This window comes from Ornithorhynchus anatinus, chromosome 1 (assembly GCF_004115215.2).
Source record: "Ornithorhynchus anatinus isolate Pmale09 chromosome 1, mOrnAna1.pri.v4, whole genome shotgun sequence".
NCBI lineage: Eukaryota > Metazoa > Chordata > Mammalia > Monotremata > Ornithorhynchidae > Ornithorhynchus > Ornithorhynchus anatinus.
In genome coordinates, this window is record NC_041728.1 from 107243276 (window position 1) to 107261659 (window position 18384).

General features: G+C 44.3%; 1 protein-coding gene across 1 annotated transcript in view; it reads left to right on the plus strand.

Moving 5' to 3' along the window:
• ATR (ATR serine/threonine kinase) overlaps nt 1-18384 on the plus strand; it is a 114436-nt gene that overhangs the window by 60235 nt on the left and 35817 nt on the right. Inside the window, exons 26-32 of the mRNA XM_029064453.2 lie at nt 27-161; nt 4726-4936; nt 6186-6364; nt 7856-8020; nt 13920-14011; nt 17086-17177; nt 17463-17640. Of these exons, the coding sequence (XP_028920286.1) occupies nt 27-161; nt 4726-4936; nt 6186-6364; nt 7856-8020; nt 13920-14011; nt 17086-17177; nt 17463-17640 (1052 nt within the window). The remainder of the gene's footprint in view (nt 1-26; nt 162-4725; nt 4937-6185; nt 6365-7855; nt 8021-13919; nt 14012-17085; nt 17178-17462; nt 17641-18384) is intronic.

Here is an 18384-nt window from a genome sequence, read left to right on the forward strand (position 1 = left end):
TCAAACCAAAGCCCCTTTTGTTTCAGGTTCGCCATGATCTTGCTAGTAAAGTCTTCAACTGCTGTAGCATTATGATGAAGCATGACTTCAAGGTGACAATCTACCTTCTTCCGCACATTCTTGTCTACGTTTTGCTGGGAAGTAACGAAGATCAGCAAGAGGTGAGAGTGATTTTCTGTAATCTTGTGCATGTAGACCTGACTAGGCCCAACTAAAGTAGTACTTGAACGTACACGTCAGATGTGACGTGTAAAAATTCCACTTCCTTTACACCGGAAGGAAGACTTCTAGGCATGAGATGAATCAGAGCTCCAGTGCTGACACTAGACTTCACTGTGTCCTTGGGCAAGTTACTCAATCTCCCTTCTCCTCGGTTTCCTCATCTGTAAAATGGATATTCATTCATTCAGTCATATTTATTGAGCGCTTACTTTGTGCAGAGCACTGTAATAAGCGCTTGGAATGTACAATTCGGCAACAGATAGAGACAATCCCTGCCCAGCAATGGGCTCACGGTCTAAACGGGGGAGACAGGCAACAACACAAAACAAGTAGTCTGGTGTCAATATCATCAAGATAAATAGAATCATAGAGATATATGCATCATTAACAAAATAAATAGAGTAATAAATAATATATACAAATATGCACAAGGGCGGTGGGGAGGGGAAGGAAGAAGAGGGGAAGGGGAGGAGCAGAGGGAAACGGAGGGCTCAGTCTGAGAAGGCCTCCTGGAGGAGGTGAGCTCTCAGTAGGGCTTTGAAGATGGGAAGAGAGTTAGTTTGGCGATGATGGGGATGATAATGCAGCATGGCATAGTGGATAAAACACGGGCCTGGGAGTCAGAGGGGCATGGGTTCTAATCCTGGCTCCGCCACTTTTCTGCTGTGTGACCCTGGTCAAGTCAGTTCACTTCTCTGTGCCTCTGTTACCTAATCTGTAAATGGGAGATTAAGACTGTGAGCCCCGCATGGGACAGGGACTCTGTCCAACTTTGATTTGCTTGTACCCCCACCAGCGCTTAGTTCGGTGCCTGGAATATAGTAAGCACTTAATAAATACCAATGTTGTTGTCATTATTATTATTACTTTTATTATTGTTGTTATTATTTCCCCCAGCTCATAAAGGGCAAAAATGAAAACAGTAATGGAAAAATAAACACATTATAAAATCCAAGGCGTAAAGATCAGCAAGTTTCAAATTCGGCTTCCGTTATTGCACCCGACTCCTAGACACTGTGGTCTGACTACTGGCGGACATCTGTGTCTTCTCCCGTGAGCCCCACTGGACCAGGAAGAGGCCATGGATAAGTCATGAGGGGAGTCGGGGCAGACACGGCAGAGGGTTCTCATGGGATGATGTGTCGAAACTGGGTGGGTGGGAGGCACTGGGGACGGAGGGCTTGGTGGATTGAAACAGCCGAGAGGATGGCCAGAGAGTTCCCAGACAGAGAGAAGTGTAGAACAAGGTGACAAGGCTTCGGGGAGGTGAAGAGTCCAATTTTAGAAAAAGCAGCTTAGATTAATAGAAAACACATGAATCTGGGAGTCACAAGACCTGGGACCCAGTCCTGGGTTCTATCACTTGCCTGTTGAATGACCGTGAGCAAATCATTTAACTTCCCACAGGAATTACTGCATTTGGAGCTGAAAAATACAATATTCTAGATTACGATTTAACTCCCATATGGTACAAATGAAGTAAAAGATGCTGTCTTTTACACATTCCACATGTTTTCGGAATGAACTTAGTCTAAAATAGTCATTCATTCAGTCGTATTTATTGAGCGCTTACTGGGTGCAGAGCAGTGTACTAAGCGCTTAGGAAAGTACAGTACAAAGATAAACAGTGACATTCCCTGCCCTCAACAACCTCACAGACCTCACAGTTCTCTAGACTACAGTAGTGTTCTCCGCTATTCCAAAGTAGCCCATTACCCTATTTATTTTGTTAATGAAATGTACATTGCCTTGATTCTATTTATTTGCTTTTGTTTTAATGAGATGTTCATCCCCTTGATTCTATTTATTGCTATTGTTCTTGTCTGTCCGTCTCCCCCGATTAGACTGTAAGCCCAACAAAGGGCAGGGACTGTATCTGTTACCGATTTGTACATTCCAAGCGCTTAGTATAGTGCTCTGCACATACTAAGTGCTCAATAAATACTATTGAATGAATGAATGGTTACTGCATTTATCCTTGATCTAGGTACTTATTTGTTCTTCATTTCTTCCCATGTTTTCACCTGGTTTGGCAGATGAGTGTTAGAGATGTTTGTTCCACTCTCTATCATTACGTTTCAGGTTACTCTGGAGGAAAACACTCCGTAATTCTTATGAACATGAGGGGAAAGACTAGGTAGTATGAATGATGGAGAAAGCTAGGTATATTTGTACTTCGTTTTATTAAGGGAATGAATTTCTTTGGGAGTCTCCCATCACTTATGAAGGTCGAACCTTTGCCCAGTCGCAGACTCGGAGAACCTTCAGGAAGGAATTGATTATCATGATAGTGGCTTGTACATACCACTCTTGTTCCTGCTAGCCATGTTGCTGCCCAGTCAGTGATTGCAACAGGCAGGCAGGCGTGGTAACCTTTATCGTTTACGCGCGACCTTTAGTCACGTCCATCACTCCTGCAAGTGTGGTATTAGCCATTCGTATTTATTGAGCACTTACTGTGTGCAGAGCACTGTACTGAGTGCTTGGAAGAGCGCAATATAACAATACAACAGACTCATTCCCTCCCCACAACGAGTCTAGGGGGCAGATAGACATTAATATAAACAAATAAGTTGCAGATACGTACATAAAGTGTTGTGAAGCTGGAAGGGGAGATGAATAAAGGGAGCGAGTCAAGGTGACACCGGAGGGAGAGGGAGAAGAGGAAAGGAGGGCTTAGTCAGGGCAGGCCTCTCGGAGCAGATGTGCCTTCAATAAGGTTTTGAAGGCACAGAGAGTAATTTTATGTCCGATATGAGGAGGGAGGGCATTCCAGACCAGAGGCAGGACGTGGGCTAGAGTTCAATGGAGAGGTAGATGAGATCGAGGTACAGTGAGAAGGTTAGCATTAGAGGAGCGAAGTGTGCGGGCTGGGTTGTAGTAGGAGAGTAGCAAGGTGAGGTAGGACTAGGCAAGGTGATTGAGTGGTTTAAAGCCAAAGGTGAGGAGTTTCTGTTTGATGCGGACGTGGATGGGTAACCCCTGGAGGTTCTTGAGGAGAGGGGAAACATGGCCTTAGTGTATTGCAAGCATCTGGAAATGTGCCTTGATCTCTCCTGTCGCATCGTCGACCCCCGGCCCACGTCTTACTTCTGTCGTGGAGCACCCTCCCTCTTCAAATCCGCCAAACAAATCACTCTTCCCCCCTTCAAAGCCCTTCTGAAGGCTCATAATAATGTTGGTATTTGTTAAGCGCTTACTATGTGCCGAGCACTGTTCTAAGCACTGGGGTAGACACAGGGGAATCAGGATGTCCCTCGTGGGGCTCACAGTCTTAACCCCCATTTTACAGATGAGGTAACTGAGGCACAGAGAAGTTAAGTGACTTGCCCACAGTCACACAGCTGACAAGTGGCAGAGCCGGGATTCAAACTCATGACCTCTGACTCCAAAGCCCGTGCTCTTTCCACTGAGCCACACTGCTTCTCTAATCTCCTCCAAGAGGCCTTCGCAGACTAAGCCCCCCTTTTCCTGAGTTCCCCCTCCCTTCAATGTCACCTCAACTTGCTCCCTTTGCTCTACCCCCCTTCTCCCCGCCCCACAGTACTTATGTATATGCGTATGTATGATGATAATGGTGGTGGTATTTGTTAAGCACTTTACTATGTGCTAAGCACTGGGGCAGATACAAGGTAATCACGTTGTCCCCCATGGGGCTTACAGTCTTAATCCCCATTTTACAGATGAGGGAACTGAGGCACCGAGAAGTTAAGTGACTTCCCCAAGGTCACACAGCAGACACGTGGCAGAGCTGGGATTAGAACTCATGACCTCTGATTTCCAGGCCCGGGCTCTTTCCACTAAGCCATGCTGCTGCTTATATATCTGTAATTCTATTTATATTGATCACGGTTTACTTGTTTTGATGTGTATATATCTATAATTCTGTTTATATTGATACCTGTTTACTTGTTAAAATGTCTGTCTCCCCCTTCTAGACTGTAAACCTGGTGTGGGTGTCTCTCTTTATTGCTGAATTGTACTTTCCAAGCACTTAGTACAGTGCTTTGCACACAGTAAGCACTCAATAAATAACGATTGATTGAATGAATAAATGAAGTTGTTGTCAAAAAGTAGGCATATGTGAGAGTTTGTTAAATTCTACTGGGTGATGTCATTTAGTTTTATTGTTTGGACCAAGTTAGTTTTCCTATTTCATGATTTTCCAAAATGTGTACACTTTACAGATTTGGGTAGAAATGAAAGAGTGAGTTTGTTGCTTCTTTTTTTTTTCCAACTAAAAAAAAGGATTCTCATAGACTTTTGTTAAAACTTTAGCATCTGGCTTTCTGTTTCAGAGCTGTCTTTAAGAATTGTCTTGATACAAGCAGAAAAAATTATTTTTAATCTTTCTTATTAATATACACCGTAGCGTTTTACACCGTGAAAAGTGATCTCCCTAGAACAGTCAACTTAGAAATATCCCACGTTGCGAACCTTTTGGCGCTCGGTTTATACTGTGCAGATAGGAAAGGATTAACCCCGTGAAACATTCCTTTGCAGGTTTATGATGAGATTATGGCAGTTCTAAAGAATGACGACCCCCACATGGCAAGACTCCAGGATAGTGCGTCAGACTTGAGCCAGCTCAGCACCCAGACCGTCTTCTCCATGCTCGACCATCTTACGCAGTGGGCCAGGCACAAGTTTCAGGCACTTAACGCTGAGAAAGTTTCTCATAACAAATCAAGCAAAGATAAGGCAGATCTGAATCGTGAGTGACCCTCCTTGGCGTTAAGTCATCCGCTTCCCTCCTCTCTCCTCTTCTCTCATGTCTTTCCCTCTTTTTACTTTCTTATTGCTGTTCTGCCAACGGACCATTTTCTCTGCAGCCACTCCTTTCCTGTTAAGGTGGATGTAGGGGAGTGCAGTTTCCTCGGAGGGATGTGGGTGGGAGAGATAGCGTCCCCGGAAGGTGACCGAATTATAATGATAATTGTGGTATTTGTTAAGTGCTTACTATGTGCCCAGCAATGTTCTAAGCACTGGGGTAGATACAGGGAAATCAGGTTGTCCCACGTGGGGCTCACAATCTTCATCCCCATTTTACAGATGAGGTAACTGAGGCTCAGAGAAGTTAAGTGGCTTGCCCAAAGTCACACAGCTGACAAGTGGCAGCGGCGGGATTAGAACCCACGACCTCTGACTCCCAAGCCCATGCTCTTTCCACTAAGCCATGCTGCTTTTCATTCATTCATTCATTCAATAGTATTTATTGAGCGCTTACTATGTGCAGAGCACTGTACTAAGGGCTTGGGATGAACAAGTCGGCAACAGATAGAGACAGTCCCTGCCGTTTGACGGGCTTACGGTCTAATCGGGGGAGACGGACAGACGAGAACAATGGCAATAAATAGAGTCAAGGGGAAGAACATCTCGTAAAAACAATGGCAACTAAATAGAATCAAGGCGATGTACAATTCATTAACAAAATAAATAGGGTAACGAAAATATATACACTCAACCATGCTGCTTCTCACTTATATTAGTGCATCTATTATGTTAGTGCATAACTATGTTAGTGCATCTTCAAAATGTCCATTGAGCAGTCTTGTGCTGCCTCTCCACTCCACCGTCACTTCAGACTGAATAATAATAATAATAGTTTGCAAGAATAATAGTAATCGTAATAATTGTGGTTTTTAAGTGCCTATCATGTGACAAGCTCTGAGGTGGGCACAGTACAGTTAACACCATCAAATCACACTATCGCGAGACCTGTTTCCCTTGTATCCTTCCATTTCCTCCTCCCTTTATAGGAATTGAGATGGTAAAATAATAGCTAACCACGTGTGAAAGACAAGGACCTTACGTTCTTTTCCTACATTTGGTCCCAGAAAGTCAATAAAACATATACCCCTCTCTTGTATATATAGTAATTAAATTGTTTTGTGGTCTTAATGATAACTTTAATTAATGAAAAGGATGTGATCCTGTATTAATAACTGACTTCTTCAATCTAGTATCCAAGGAAGGCCTTGACGAATATGAGAGTGTAACACATTTTCTAGACCTCATACCTCAAGACACATTAGCTGTTGCTTCCTTCCGCTCCAAAGCGTACACCAGGGCGGTGATGCACTTTGAGTCGTTCATCACAGAAAAGAAGCAAGATATTCAGGAACATCTTGGATTTCTACAGGTTTGAAATTCAGTATTTTTAAATAAGGAATTAAGAGTCCTGATTAGTGTTGCCTTTAACTGATATATTGGAGATAGTAATTATTTGGTGTTATTTATTATCATTATTATTCAGAATAATAATGGTATCTGTTAAGGACTCACTATGTGCCAGTCACTGTACTAAGCACTGTACAAGCACTGGGTAAGCACTGGGAAGCAGCGTGGCTCAGTGGAAAGAGCATGGGCTTTGGAGTCAGAGATCATGGGTTCAAATCCCGGCTCTGCCACTTGTCAGCTGTGTGACTTTTGAGCAAGTCACTTCTCCGTGCCTCAGTTACCTCATCTGTAAAATGGGGATTAAGACTGTGAGCCCCACGTGGGACAACCTGATTCCCTTGTGTCTACCCCAGCTTTTAGAACAGTGCTCTGCACATAGTAAGCGCTTAACAAATACCAACATTATTAACATTATTATTCTGCTCTCATTGTGGAACATCCATTTTCCTCCTTGCTTGCTCCCTTAATTTAACCAATATCTTATGATACGGAAGGGATCATGACAGATAATCTAGTCCAACTCACCTGTCTCCATGCAAAAATGCAACAGAGATGCCTCAGTTATTTGAGCATCTGTCTTGCTCATGGCCCAGTATTTGATTTGGCTGGCATATTGATTGCTTTCTAAGCCTTCTTGATAGATATCATTCATACTGTTTTTCTGATTTGACAACCATTCTTAACATTGTTCTTCTGGGATAAAGTAACTGCCAAGAAAGTGATATTAATTACTTGTAACTCTTAAGATCCTAAAATTCATTCGTAGTCAGAGAGATATAGACAGCATTTGCAGATTACTTCTGTAGAGCATAAAGGCCCCAATGTGCAGCTGGGAGCAATAAGTCAACAATTCTGTGTGTGCAAATCCTACTTTAAAGTTGTTTTTATTGTTGAGAATTCTGTTTGTGAATTACCAATTTTATGAGCTCTCTGAGATGTGATCGTGCATTATGAACATTATATCAGCGTCTTTACAGAGCAATCATTTCCAAAATTTAAATAACTGAACTCTCCTTTCCCCTCACCTTTCCCAGCTAGGAAGTAAACTTGCCTCATTTTTAGAATCAGAAGAGTCTTGTCCTTGCTCCACATTGAATTTGATACCTGATTAGTGAGCTAGTAGTTGTCTCTGTTTAGGGTTTTTAGCCCTGGGGCTGGTAACTCTCAGAAAGGCTAGGTTTCTGTAGGTAGGGTGAAAGTTCCTGTTTGAAATAAGAGGAGCGTGATGGTAAAAACAATGTGGATCAGTTTCTTCCAAGATCAGAAAGAAGAAAAAAAAAACTGGGAGTCCTCGATGAATCAGTACTATGCCAAATCATGCAATAAAGCAAAACACACTATGGCAGGGCCCCACTCTAGATTTCATGCTGTCTTTCGAGGTCCTCGTTGGCCGGCTTGTCACGTGAATGAGTGGTTTTTCTTTTTTGCTCCCTATTTGACTGCACGAACAAAGAAATTGTATGCAGCCATGCATGAACCAGACGGCGTGGCTGGCGTAAGTGCAATTCGGAAAGCGGAGCCAACCCTAAAAGAGCAAATCCTAGAGCATGAAAGCATTGGATTACTGAGGGATGCCACAGCCTGCTATGACAGAGCTATTCAGCTAGAGCCTGACCAGGTAAGTGAAAAATGTAAATGTGATGTAATGTAAAAATGTAATTCCTCCAATACATGACAGAAACTTTCTCATTTTACACAGTTATTCGTGGTACATGCACCTTTTCCTAATTCACTGTAATGGAGGACTGGCCAAAGTGAATTTCTTCCTTTAATTTGCAGTCCAACACTAGATTCCATCTGTGCCGGTTATGACAGCCCACCCATTTTGGGAGCATCGGTCTCACAGATATTTAGACTACGAGGACGCTCTCCTTGATAGCACAAGGAGCAAGATACAGACACTTTTGAAAAGCCCTAATTAAAAGCAACTCCTTCAGGAAACTCTCCCATTGAATAATAGCCCGGGTTCTCCATCTCATCAGTACACTCCATACTCTCCCTCCCCTACGTACATTCTTGTCGTGGCATCTACATTCACTGTTGACTGTGTGTATATCTGTCACAACTCCCGTAAATAAATTATAAACTCCATAAGGAGAGCGGCCAAGTCCTTTCTTGTACTTGTTACCCCAAGCACCAGGGCACCCTGAAGCTACCCAATAAATGTTTGTCGAGAGACTAATCAAGCTTCCAGTCGATGAAGATAGAAATCTAGATCCTGAGATTTGCTTTTCCTCTTTAGTTCAGCACAGCATCATTGATTGTGGTACCAGGGTAAGGATAATCCTTTAGGTGTTGCATGAGATAATTAGAAAATTTTGAAAAATGACCTGAAGAGTTAAGTCAAACAAAAATCCCCACAGAGACATGAGGGACTTTAGTCGGTTCTTCCCAAATGAGTGTTTTCTCTACATGTTTTGCTAGCAAATTGGCAGAATTAAAAAATATTCTTCCAACAACAAGCGTCTCTCTGAATATAGCACGTGCATGCACACGGTTTCGGTCACAAGTTGAGGGCTAATTCATGAGTTTTCCTTAACATGGGATTCTATAAGAACACAACCCCGACATCATTAATTATATTTTATGTGGATCGGATAACTGGACCAAATCTAGGAATAAAAATTTATAGAGATTTTTCTAGCGCATGATATGTAACCTACTTAAATAAGGGGAATGATGAAATAGAATCATCAGAATCAGTCGAGTCCCCGCTGTGAGCACATCACTCCACCAGGAGCTGGGGAAGTTTACAATACGGAGCAAGACACAGTCACTGCCCTTAAGAAGCTTTCGGTATAACGGGGGAAGAAACAGGCAGGCAGAGATTCTATACCTACAACAGAAAAAAGAGAAAAGCCCAGAGTCAGCTGGTAAAAATGAAAGGAAGAAAAACAAAAGTGTGACTAAGCCAATATGTTTGAGTCCTGAGGATGTCTAATGACCAGGAAGGGGGAAGATAGTTGGAGAATCCTTCCTGAAGGAGATAACTTTTAGGAAGCAGTGTGACCTAGTAGAATGAACCTGGGCCTGGGAGTCAGAGATCCTGGGTTCTAATCCCAGCTTTGCCACTTGCCTGCTGTGTAACCTTGGATAATTAATTTCTCTCTGCCTCAGTTCCCTCATCTGTAAAATGGGGATCTTGATACCTGTTCTCCCTCCTACTTAGACCGTGAGCCCCATGTGAGACAGGGACAGGGTCTGACCTGATTGTCTTGTATCTGTCCCAATACTTTTTGTAGTGGTTGGCACACAGTAAGTGCTTAGTAGATACCACAGTCATTATTATTATCGTAGGAGGCCATAAAAAGCGGGGAGGGATGTGATGTCGAGGATTTGAATGGAAAGGGAATTCCATATGGGGAATGGTTATCTGAGTTTAGGAGAGACTGAGTGTAAGGAGGCAGGTAAGGAAGTTAATACAGTAATTTAGGAGGGAGGCAATGAGGTCTTGGATGTTGGCCATAAATCGGGAAGTATGTGAAATACTGTGGAAGGAAAATCAGGATCTAGAGAGAGACTGAATGGGAGACTGAAAGAGAAGACTCAAAAATGACACTGTGATTATGAGTTTCTAAAGCAGAGAAGATGGTGGTGTGGTCGAATCTTTTTGGAAGGGGTGTGATGCCTGGGACCTAAATATCCAAGGTAATTTGAGACCATTAAATCGTCTCAATCCTCGTGGGAGAATAATGGGTGTAGGGTAAGGAGAAGGAGCGCGTCAGGGTAGGAGAAATCTCTTCACCATTTGAAGTCTTGTGTCTCTGCAGGCAGGATTTGTTGTTCTGCAGTAGAGCTGGGGGTTGGTTGGTTCTAAATTCTCATGGCACAAACTGCGGGGCTTCTACTCTAGTTAGACTGAGCCCTCATCTCCCCTAGAGTCCTCACCGGAGAACTGAGCCTTCGGCTCACTACCCAGTTTAGTTATTAGCGTATTGGCTTGCCTACTTCTAAACTGAAACCTAGCTGGTCAGGGAGGAGAGGGGCCTGGGGTGAATGCAACAGGCCACCCTGGATTGGTGGATCCAAGGACTCAAAGGGCAGATGAGCAGCTGGTGAACTGGAAGTGAGTTGGGTCGAACCAGGAATGACCTGAAAGTTACGGCAGGATGCGCGGGCTCCTTGGGATCCCTAGCACTAAAATGGAAAGTCACATCTGGTCCCAAAAAGGAACAGAGATATCCTGGGAGTTTGGGTCTGCCCCTTATCTGCTGTTTGACCTTGGGCAAATCACTTCACTTCTCTGTGCCTCAGTTATCTATAAAATGGGGATTGAGACTGCGAGCCCCACTTGGGTCAGGGAATGTGTCCAAACCGATTTGTTTGTATCCACCCCAGCGCTTAGTACGATGTCTTTAATAAATACCATAATTATAATTATTGCCCCAGCTTCAAAAGCCCTCTGGGCCCATAGCAATATGTCCCAAGTTGAGCTGGGCTCATTAGAGGTGTGACCCCATTGGGAAGCAGCGTGGCGCAGTGGAAAGAGCATGGGCTTTGGAGTCAGAGCTCATGAGTTCGAATCCCAGCTCTGCCACTTGTCAGCTGTGTGACTGTGGGCAAGTCACTTAACTTCTCTGTGCCTCAGTTCCCTCATCTGTAAAATGGGGATTAAGACTGTGAGCCCCACGTGGGACAACCTGATTCCCCTGTGTTTACCCCAGCGCTTAGAACAGTGCTCTGCACATAGTAAGCGCTTAACAAATACCAACATTATTATTATTATTATTACTATTACCCCATCACCGGCTAAAGGTAGCAGTGATCGACACCTGCCTTTCGCTATTGCCAGAGGCTAGTTGCCCTGGGCTTTGCACCCTTTATTCAGCCCCACAGCACTTACCTACATAGCTGCCTCGTGGATAGAGCACAGGTCTGGGAGTCAGAAGGACCTGGGTTCTAATCCCAGCTCTACCACTTGTCTGTTGTGTGACTTTGGGTAAGTTACTTCATTTCTCTGGGCCTCAGTTACCTCATCTGTAAAATGGGGATTAAGACTGGGAGCCCCAGGTGGGACAAGGACTCTGTCCCTCGTGATTTGCTTATATCCAGGGCTTAGGACAGTGCCTGGCTCATAGTCAGTGCTTAACAAATATAATTATTATTACTGGGGAGGAAGAGGCAGTGTCATCTTTTGGAAAGAGCATGAGTCTGGGAATCAGAAGACCTGAGTTCTAATCCCTGCTCTCCCAGTTGTCTCTTAGATGATTTGGGGCAAGTCTCTTAGCATTTTTAGACTGTGAGCCTGTTGTTAGTCAGGGATTGTCTCTTTTTGTTGCCGAATTGTTCTTTCCAAGCGCTTAGTACAGTGCTCTGCACGCACTAAGTGCTCAATAAATACGATTGAATGAATGTCTGTAAAATGGGGATTCATTACCTGTTCTCCTCTCTTAGACCGAGCACGCCATGTGGGACAGGGACTATGACCCAGCATTTAGTACAGTGCCTAACACATAGTAGGCTCAACAAATGCTAGTAGTGTTATTGTTATCTGTACTTCTCCTTGGACTATTCTGCAGAAAGCTGAAAGCAGGGAGAGATTAAGTAACTAGTCACAGAGTCTTTTGACTTCAGCACATTGCTCTGTTTCCAGCAGGCCACAGTTTCTCCACATGAGGACTGTCGGGGTCTTCCAGAGTTCAGGTGGCATTCCATGTGACATTCTGCTCCAAGAAATATCCTCTGTCGGATCAGATCATTTCCATTATCTCTTTACCGTCCCCAAAGCCTATGTCCCGGCTTCAGTGGGCTGTTCCTGCTGTTCTTTCAGGGAAGTTAGTGAGGAGCAGGAAGGCTGGCAAATTCTTCCACTCTTTTTTTTTTCCCTTTATTGATAGTTAAGCGCTTACTATGTGCCAGGCACCGTACTAAGTGCTGGGGAAGATACAAGCAAGTCATCTTGGACACAGTCCCGGTCCCTTAGGGGGCTCACAGTCTTAATCCCCATTTGACAGATGAGGTGATTGAGGCCCAGAGAAGTGAAATGTCTTGCCCAGGGTCACACAGCAGACAAGCGGATTAGAACCCAGGCCCTTCTGACTCCGAGGCTCTATCCAATAGGGCCATGCTGCTTCTCAAAAGGTAACTCACTCTTTCCCAAAGGTTAAAACTCCTGCAATAGGAGGGGCATCTTCCTTCCTCTGAAAGTAGTCCATGTTGCCTGTATCTCCATCATAATGGGGATCTCCCTGAGGACAACCCGTCGAAACTACTCTTTAGGACCCCTCTAACCGCTCAAGACAGTTCAGAACTACTGCAGGGCCTCTGCTCGAGTTCAACCGAGCCCTATTCTGCTTTAGGGAGTGCCTGCCGAGCCCTCCCAGCTCACCAGTCCAATGATGGACCATTCGATGGGAGCAACTGGTGGAAGATTTGGAAGAAAATGGTTTGGGCTGGGAGGGAAATATCTCAACTCTGGAGGTAGGGAGAACATTCGACTCACACCTGTTATATCCTTCAGTCAATCTGTGGTATTTACTGAGTGCTTACTGTGTGCAGAGCACCGTACTAGGTGCTTGGGAGAGTACAATACAACTAAGTTGATAGACATGCTGTCTGCCCCAAATGAGCTGGCAGTCTGAGGAAGATGGACATTAATATAAATAAATATTATAATTTACGAATATGTACTTAAGTGCTGTGGGGCCGAATCCACCCGGCTCCTCTCACCCCTGAGCCGGTTCTTGCTGCGTGGCTTAGTGGAAAGAGCACGGGCTTGGGAGTCAGAGGATAATAATAATAATAATGTCGGTATTTGTTAAGCGCTTACTATGTGCAGACCACTGTTCTAAGCGCTGGGGTAGATACAGGGTAATCAGGTTGTTCCACATGAGGCTCACAGTTAATCCCCATTTGACAGATGAGGTAACTGAGGCACAGAGAAGTGAAGTGACTTGCCCACAGTCACACAGCTGACAAATGACAGAGCTGGGATTTGAACCCATGACCTCTGACTCCCAAGCCCGTGCTCTTTCCACTGAGCCACGCTGCTTCTCTGTGGCTAGGATGTGGGCTCTAATTCCAGCCCCGCCGCTCGTCTGTTGTGTGACCTTGGGCAAGTCACTTCACTTCTCTGTGCCTCAGTTGCCTCATCTGGACAATGGGATTTGAGACTGTGAGCCTCACGTGGGACAACCTGATTACCTTGTATCTACCCCAGCGATTAGAACAGTGCTTGGCACATAGTAAGCGCTTAACAAATACCATGTTTATTTTTATATTATTTAAGCTTTCAAAAGCACCTTGTAGCTAGTGCCGTCTCTGGGGGCCCTTCTTAAAAAGTCCAGGTTCCCGTGGTGGTCTTTAAGGATGGTGTTGTCATCGTGGGGGGAATGTGTCTGTTTATTGTTGTGTTGTACTCTCCCAAGCGCTTGGTACAGTTCTCCACACACGGTAAGCGCCGAAACGATTGAAGGGACGTTATGGGAACCAATTAATGTGTTGGAGGATCAGTTAATATGAGAAGGAACTATGTAACTGCAATGGTATTAATGTTTTAAATCTTTCTCAATTTATAGATCATTCACTACCATGGTGTAGTAAAGTCCATGTTAGGTCTTGGTCAGTTGTCAACCGTAATCACTCAGGTGAATGGAGTGAATGCTAACAGGTAATATTTTTGAAAAGACTCATTTACCCTGACCCACTTCCCCGTGGCTCGAAAGCAGATTCCCGTGCCCCAACCTTCCTGTGACAGTGCTGCCCCGTGGGTTCCGTAGCTGCTCCGCTTCCAGAAGGGATGCGTAGGGCCTCGAGGAATTCCTTGGCAGAATTTCCTCAAAGGGCACTTTGGGTGGGTGACTGGACACTATAGGCAGAGTAAGTTTTCTTTGCAAACACGGAAGTTTGGGTAGGCTCCCCGGCCTGCCAACCATCCTGCAGGCTATCCCGCCTGGGTTGGATGTCGGAAACATTGTCAGTGGTCTCGGGTGAGCTGTGCAAGATCTTTCTCCTACTACAACCCAGCCTGCACACTTCGCTCCTCTAATGCTAACCTTCTCACTTACCTGGATCTCGTCTGTCACCGTCAACATCTCACCGACGTCCTGTCTCTGGCCCGGAGTGCCCTCCCTCCTCATATCCGACACTTACTCTCCCCCACTTCAAAGACTTATTGAAGGCAATCTCCTGCAAGAGGCCTTCCGTGACTAAGCCCTCCTTTCCTCTTCTCCCACTCCCTTCTGTGGCACCCTGACTTGCTCCCTTTATTCAACCCCCCTCCCTGCCCAGATGCACACATCTGTCATTTATTCATTTATATTAACGTCCGTCTCCGCCTCTAGATTGCAAACTCGTTCTGGGCAGGGAGTACGTCTGCTAACTCTGCTCTGTTGTACTCTCCCAAATGCTTAATTCAGTACTCTGCACAAAGTAAGCACTCAATAAATACGATTGACTCACTGACTGACTTTTTCACAGCGTGGCCTAGAGAATAGAGCACGGACCTGGGAGTCAAAAGGACTGGGGTCTAATGATCGCTCCGCCACTTGTCTGCTGGGTGACCTTGGGCAAGTTTATTCAATCGTTCATTCATTCAGTCAGTCATATTTACTGAGACTTACTGCGTGCAGAGCAATGTACTAAGCGCTTAGCAGAGTACATTACTACGACTGCTTTACAGTCTAGAGTGGGAGAGAGTCGCTTCACTTCTCCGGCCTCAGTTGCAAAATGGTGATTAAGACTGTGAGCCCCTTGGGTGTCATGGCCTATGTCCATCCTGATTATCTTGCCTCTACCCCATCGCTCAGTACAATGCCTGCACAGAGTAAGCACTTAACAGTTGTCATTACCAAAAAAATTGCTCTAGTTTTTAAACAAGTGGAGAAGAAAGAGAAAAGCACACGGTTCCCCAACTTTATAAAGACCTTATTTCTGATTGCCTTTTTCAGTCAAAGAGCGATGTATTGATAGCTTCAGTTTCTTTCTATTCAAATGATTTCAGCTTGTAAATCAAGGAGAACTTGGGATATTAATAATAATAATAATAATAATAATAATAATGTTGGTATTTGTTAAGCACTTACTACGTGCCAAGCACTGTTCTAAGCACCGGGGGAGATACAAGGTAATCAGGTTGTCCCAGGTGGGGCTCACCGTCTTCATCCCCATTTGACAGATGAAGTCACTGAGGCACAGAGAAGTGAAGTGACTTGCCCAGGGTAACACAGCTGACAAGTGGTAGACCCAGAATTAGAACCCACGACCTCTGACTCCCAAGCCCGTGCTCTTTCCACTGAGCCATGCTGTTTTGATTTTCCAGAAAGATGGGCTCCGGGCAGGGTATGCGTTCATTATCAAATTTAGCTCCAATCCTGAAGGAATGCTTTTGGCTTAGTTTTCCTCAGCAGTAGCATGCCAACGATCATGTAGTTGTTCAGAGGTTTATCTCTCAAATGGATTGTCAGAACTGTCTTTAAATTGACTTAATCTTCATTAATCTCGGACCAGAGGGTACTGGCACTGAAGCTGAGCTCGTTTCTGCCCTTGTTTGAGCAGTGCAAAGCAGAGCCACAAGGTTCCCTAGGAGAGAGAGTGGGATTTTCTAGGAGTCAGAGGACTCTGCACAAAACCAAATTTTCCTCCAGTTTAGTGGCATGGTGGAATTGGTTCCCAGCTGTTGCAGTGGGGGGTCGGAGATGATGACCATCACGGGAACACTGATCCACAAATCCCTCTCCTGGCCAGTTAGACAATCAATCTATGATATTTATTGAGCACTTACTATGCGCAGAGCACTGTACTAAGCACTTGGGAGAGTGTCACGGTAAAGTAGGGAGACACAATTCCCGCCCACAGGGGATTTGTTTTAATTCTGTAATTTACTTCAGTGTCTGTCTCCCCATCTAGTCCGTAAGCTCTTGGCGGACAGGGCTCATCTGTGCGTACTCTCTTGCAGTGCACTCTCGGACGCGCTCATTACAACTGTCCAGACACAGAAAGCCCTCAGTAAATACCACTGATTGAAGGAGTTGACAGGTTAGAGGGGGAGACCGACATTAAAATAAATGACAGATGGATACGTGCGTAAGTCACCCGCCTATCTGATGGGTCGGCAGTTACTTCTTCCAGTAACTGCTCTCGCTGAATTCAGATCAGATGGCTCGAAATCATCACGTGCTTTGCTTCTTGGGGTGAAGTTTCTTCACAGTAGGTAACTGTCTTGAGCAGAGGAAAGAGGTAAGGGAAAGAACAGCACCCAGTTAAACTTGCAGCTGCTTCGCAATGCAGAAAAGAGGGCAGCAGGTGGATTTTACATCGTTGCTGTCGACCACAAGCACTCCTTCCAATATCTGTATTGGTTTTCACTCACTTTTCCAAATCCTTCCTTCTCTCACCTTTCCTCCAAAGGGTACTGTCTGTCCCCAGTTTCTCTCATTGTTGTTTGCTCCAGCTACTGTAACTATAATCCCCATTTGACCCTTGGTCTAGATTCTGTGCTCCTCTTCCTCTTCAAGCTGCTCTTGCGCCCCGTCCCCCTGGGTCCATTAGGACACTCCCTCAGTAATTATAGTAAGATTGTTTAGGACCTGGGACAAGAGAAATGGAAATTTCGGAGGTTGAAATAACATCGACGGGTCGCTGGAAGTAGAAAGTGGATTAAAGCCAAGTACTCTGTTCTAGCACTGTGTCGAGTTTTTATGAGCCAGAGTATTTAGTAGACTCTTTTGGATTTTATTTTTGTAGGTGTGAGTGGACGGATGAATTAAACGCATACAGAGTGGAGGCAGCGTGGAAATTATCCCAGTGGGATTTAGTGGAAAATTATCTGGCTACAGGTAAAAATGGTTCTTAAAATCTGACTGTGCTAATTGACGTTCAGCCGTAGTACATGGTAGCCGAGCAACCCGTAACGATTGAGTATTCAAAGCGAGCCGAAGTGGTTTGTTAAAGTGATCTGAAACACAATTTTCAATCGCATTTAGAGGCCTGAAATCATGATTTCTGGGGAGTACTTGACTATAAGAGGCTAGGTTGATTTTGGGAGTCCCAGGCAGCTGTGAGGTGTGACAGGTTGCATTTGTGCTAAATTCTCCTTTGTAACATCTCTTTGTTTGTCATAGATGGCAAGTCCACAGCGTGGAGTGTCCGACTGGGGCAGCTGTTGTTATGTGCGAAAAAAAAAGATTCCACCGCTTTTTATGAGACGTTGAAAGTGGTTAGAGCCGAACAGATAGTTCCTCTTTCGGCTGCCAGCTTTGAAAGAGGCTCCTACCAGCGAGGATACGAGTATATCGTCAGGTATTTTGAAGTTTTGTTTATTACTTTAAAGGGTGTAAAGATTTAATTGAAAAATCAGGCAGGAGTTTTCTGAAAAGTATTTGATATCACAATTGGAACATTGCGCTGCGTTAAATGAGGTGACTCTTGGGCACCCCGCGATTTGCGTCCCGTAATCCAATAGGTAAATGATGAGGAGCTTGTTAAATCGGCACATATGTTTCCAGAGAGATTTGGAGAATTTTCTTTTGTGTTAATAAGTTCACATCTTAGCTATTTTGCCAGTGAGAGACTAGGCATTCGAGTTAAACTCTTTTAAAGTGGGATCGATTAATTCACGGAGAGGATGTTCAGATATCTTGTCAAAAAATACATTTTAAGAATGTTTATGTCGGGGGGAAAGAAACTAGAAATTTTGGTTCGTTATTAAAGGCTGACATCCCTTTTGAAAAATTTCATTGTGGCAAATGCTTTTGTAACCCATTTGAAAAATTCTTCACCACGTCCTTATTGAAAAGCAACATGCAACATATGCATAATTACTTTAATCAGATTTTTTTAAAACTATATTTTTTATAGCCATATGAGCAGTGGTGCAGCTTAGCTTCCAGATCTGTGAAGCTTTGGGTCTCTGCCACAGTCGAGTGTTGTACCAGAGTTCAGTGTTGAACTATAAATTTTTGTTTCTTTGCTCTGCACTTCCAGACTATTCTTAGGTATTTGGCGATCACATCCGATAATTAAATTTATAAATCTGCATTCTTA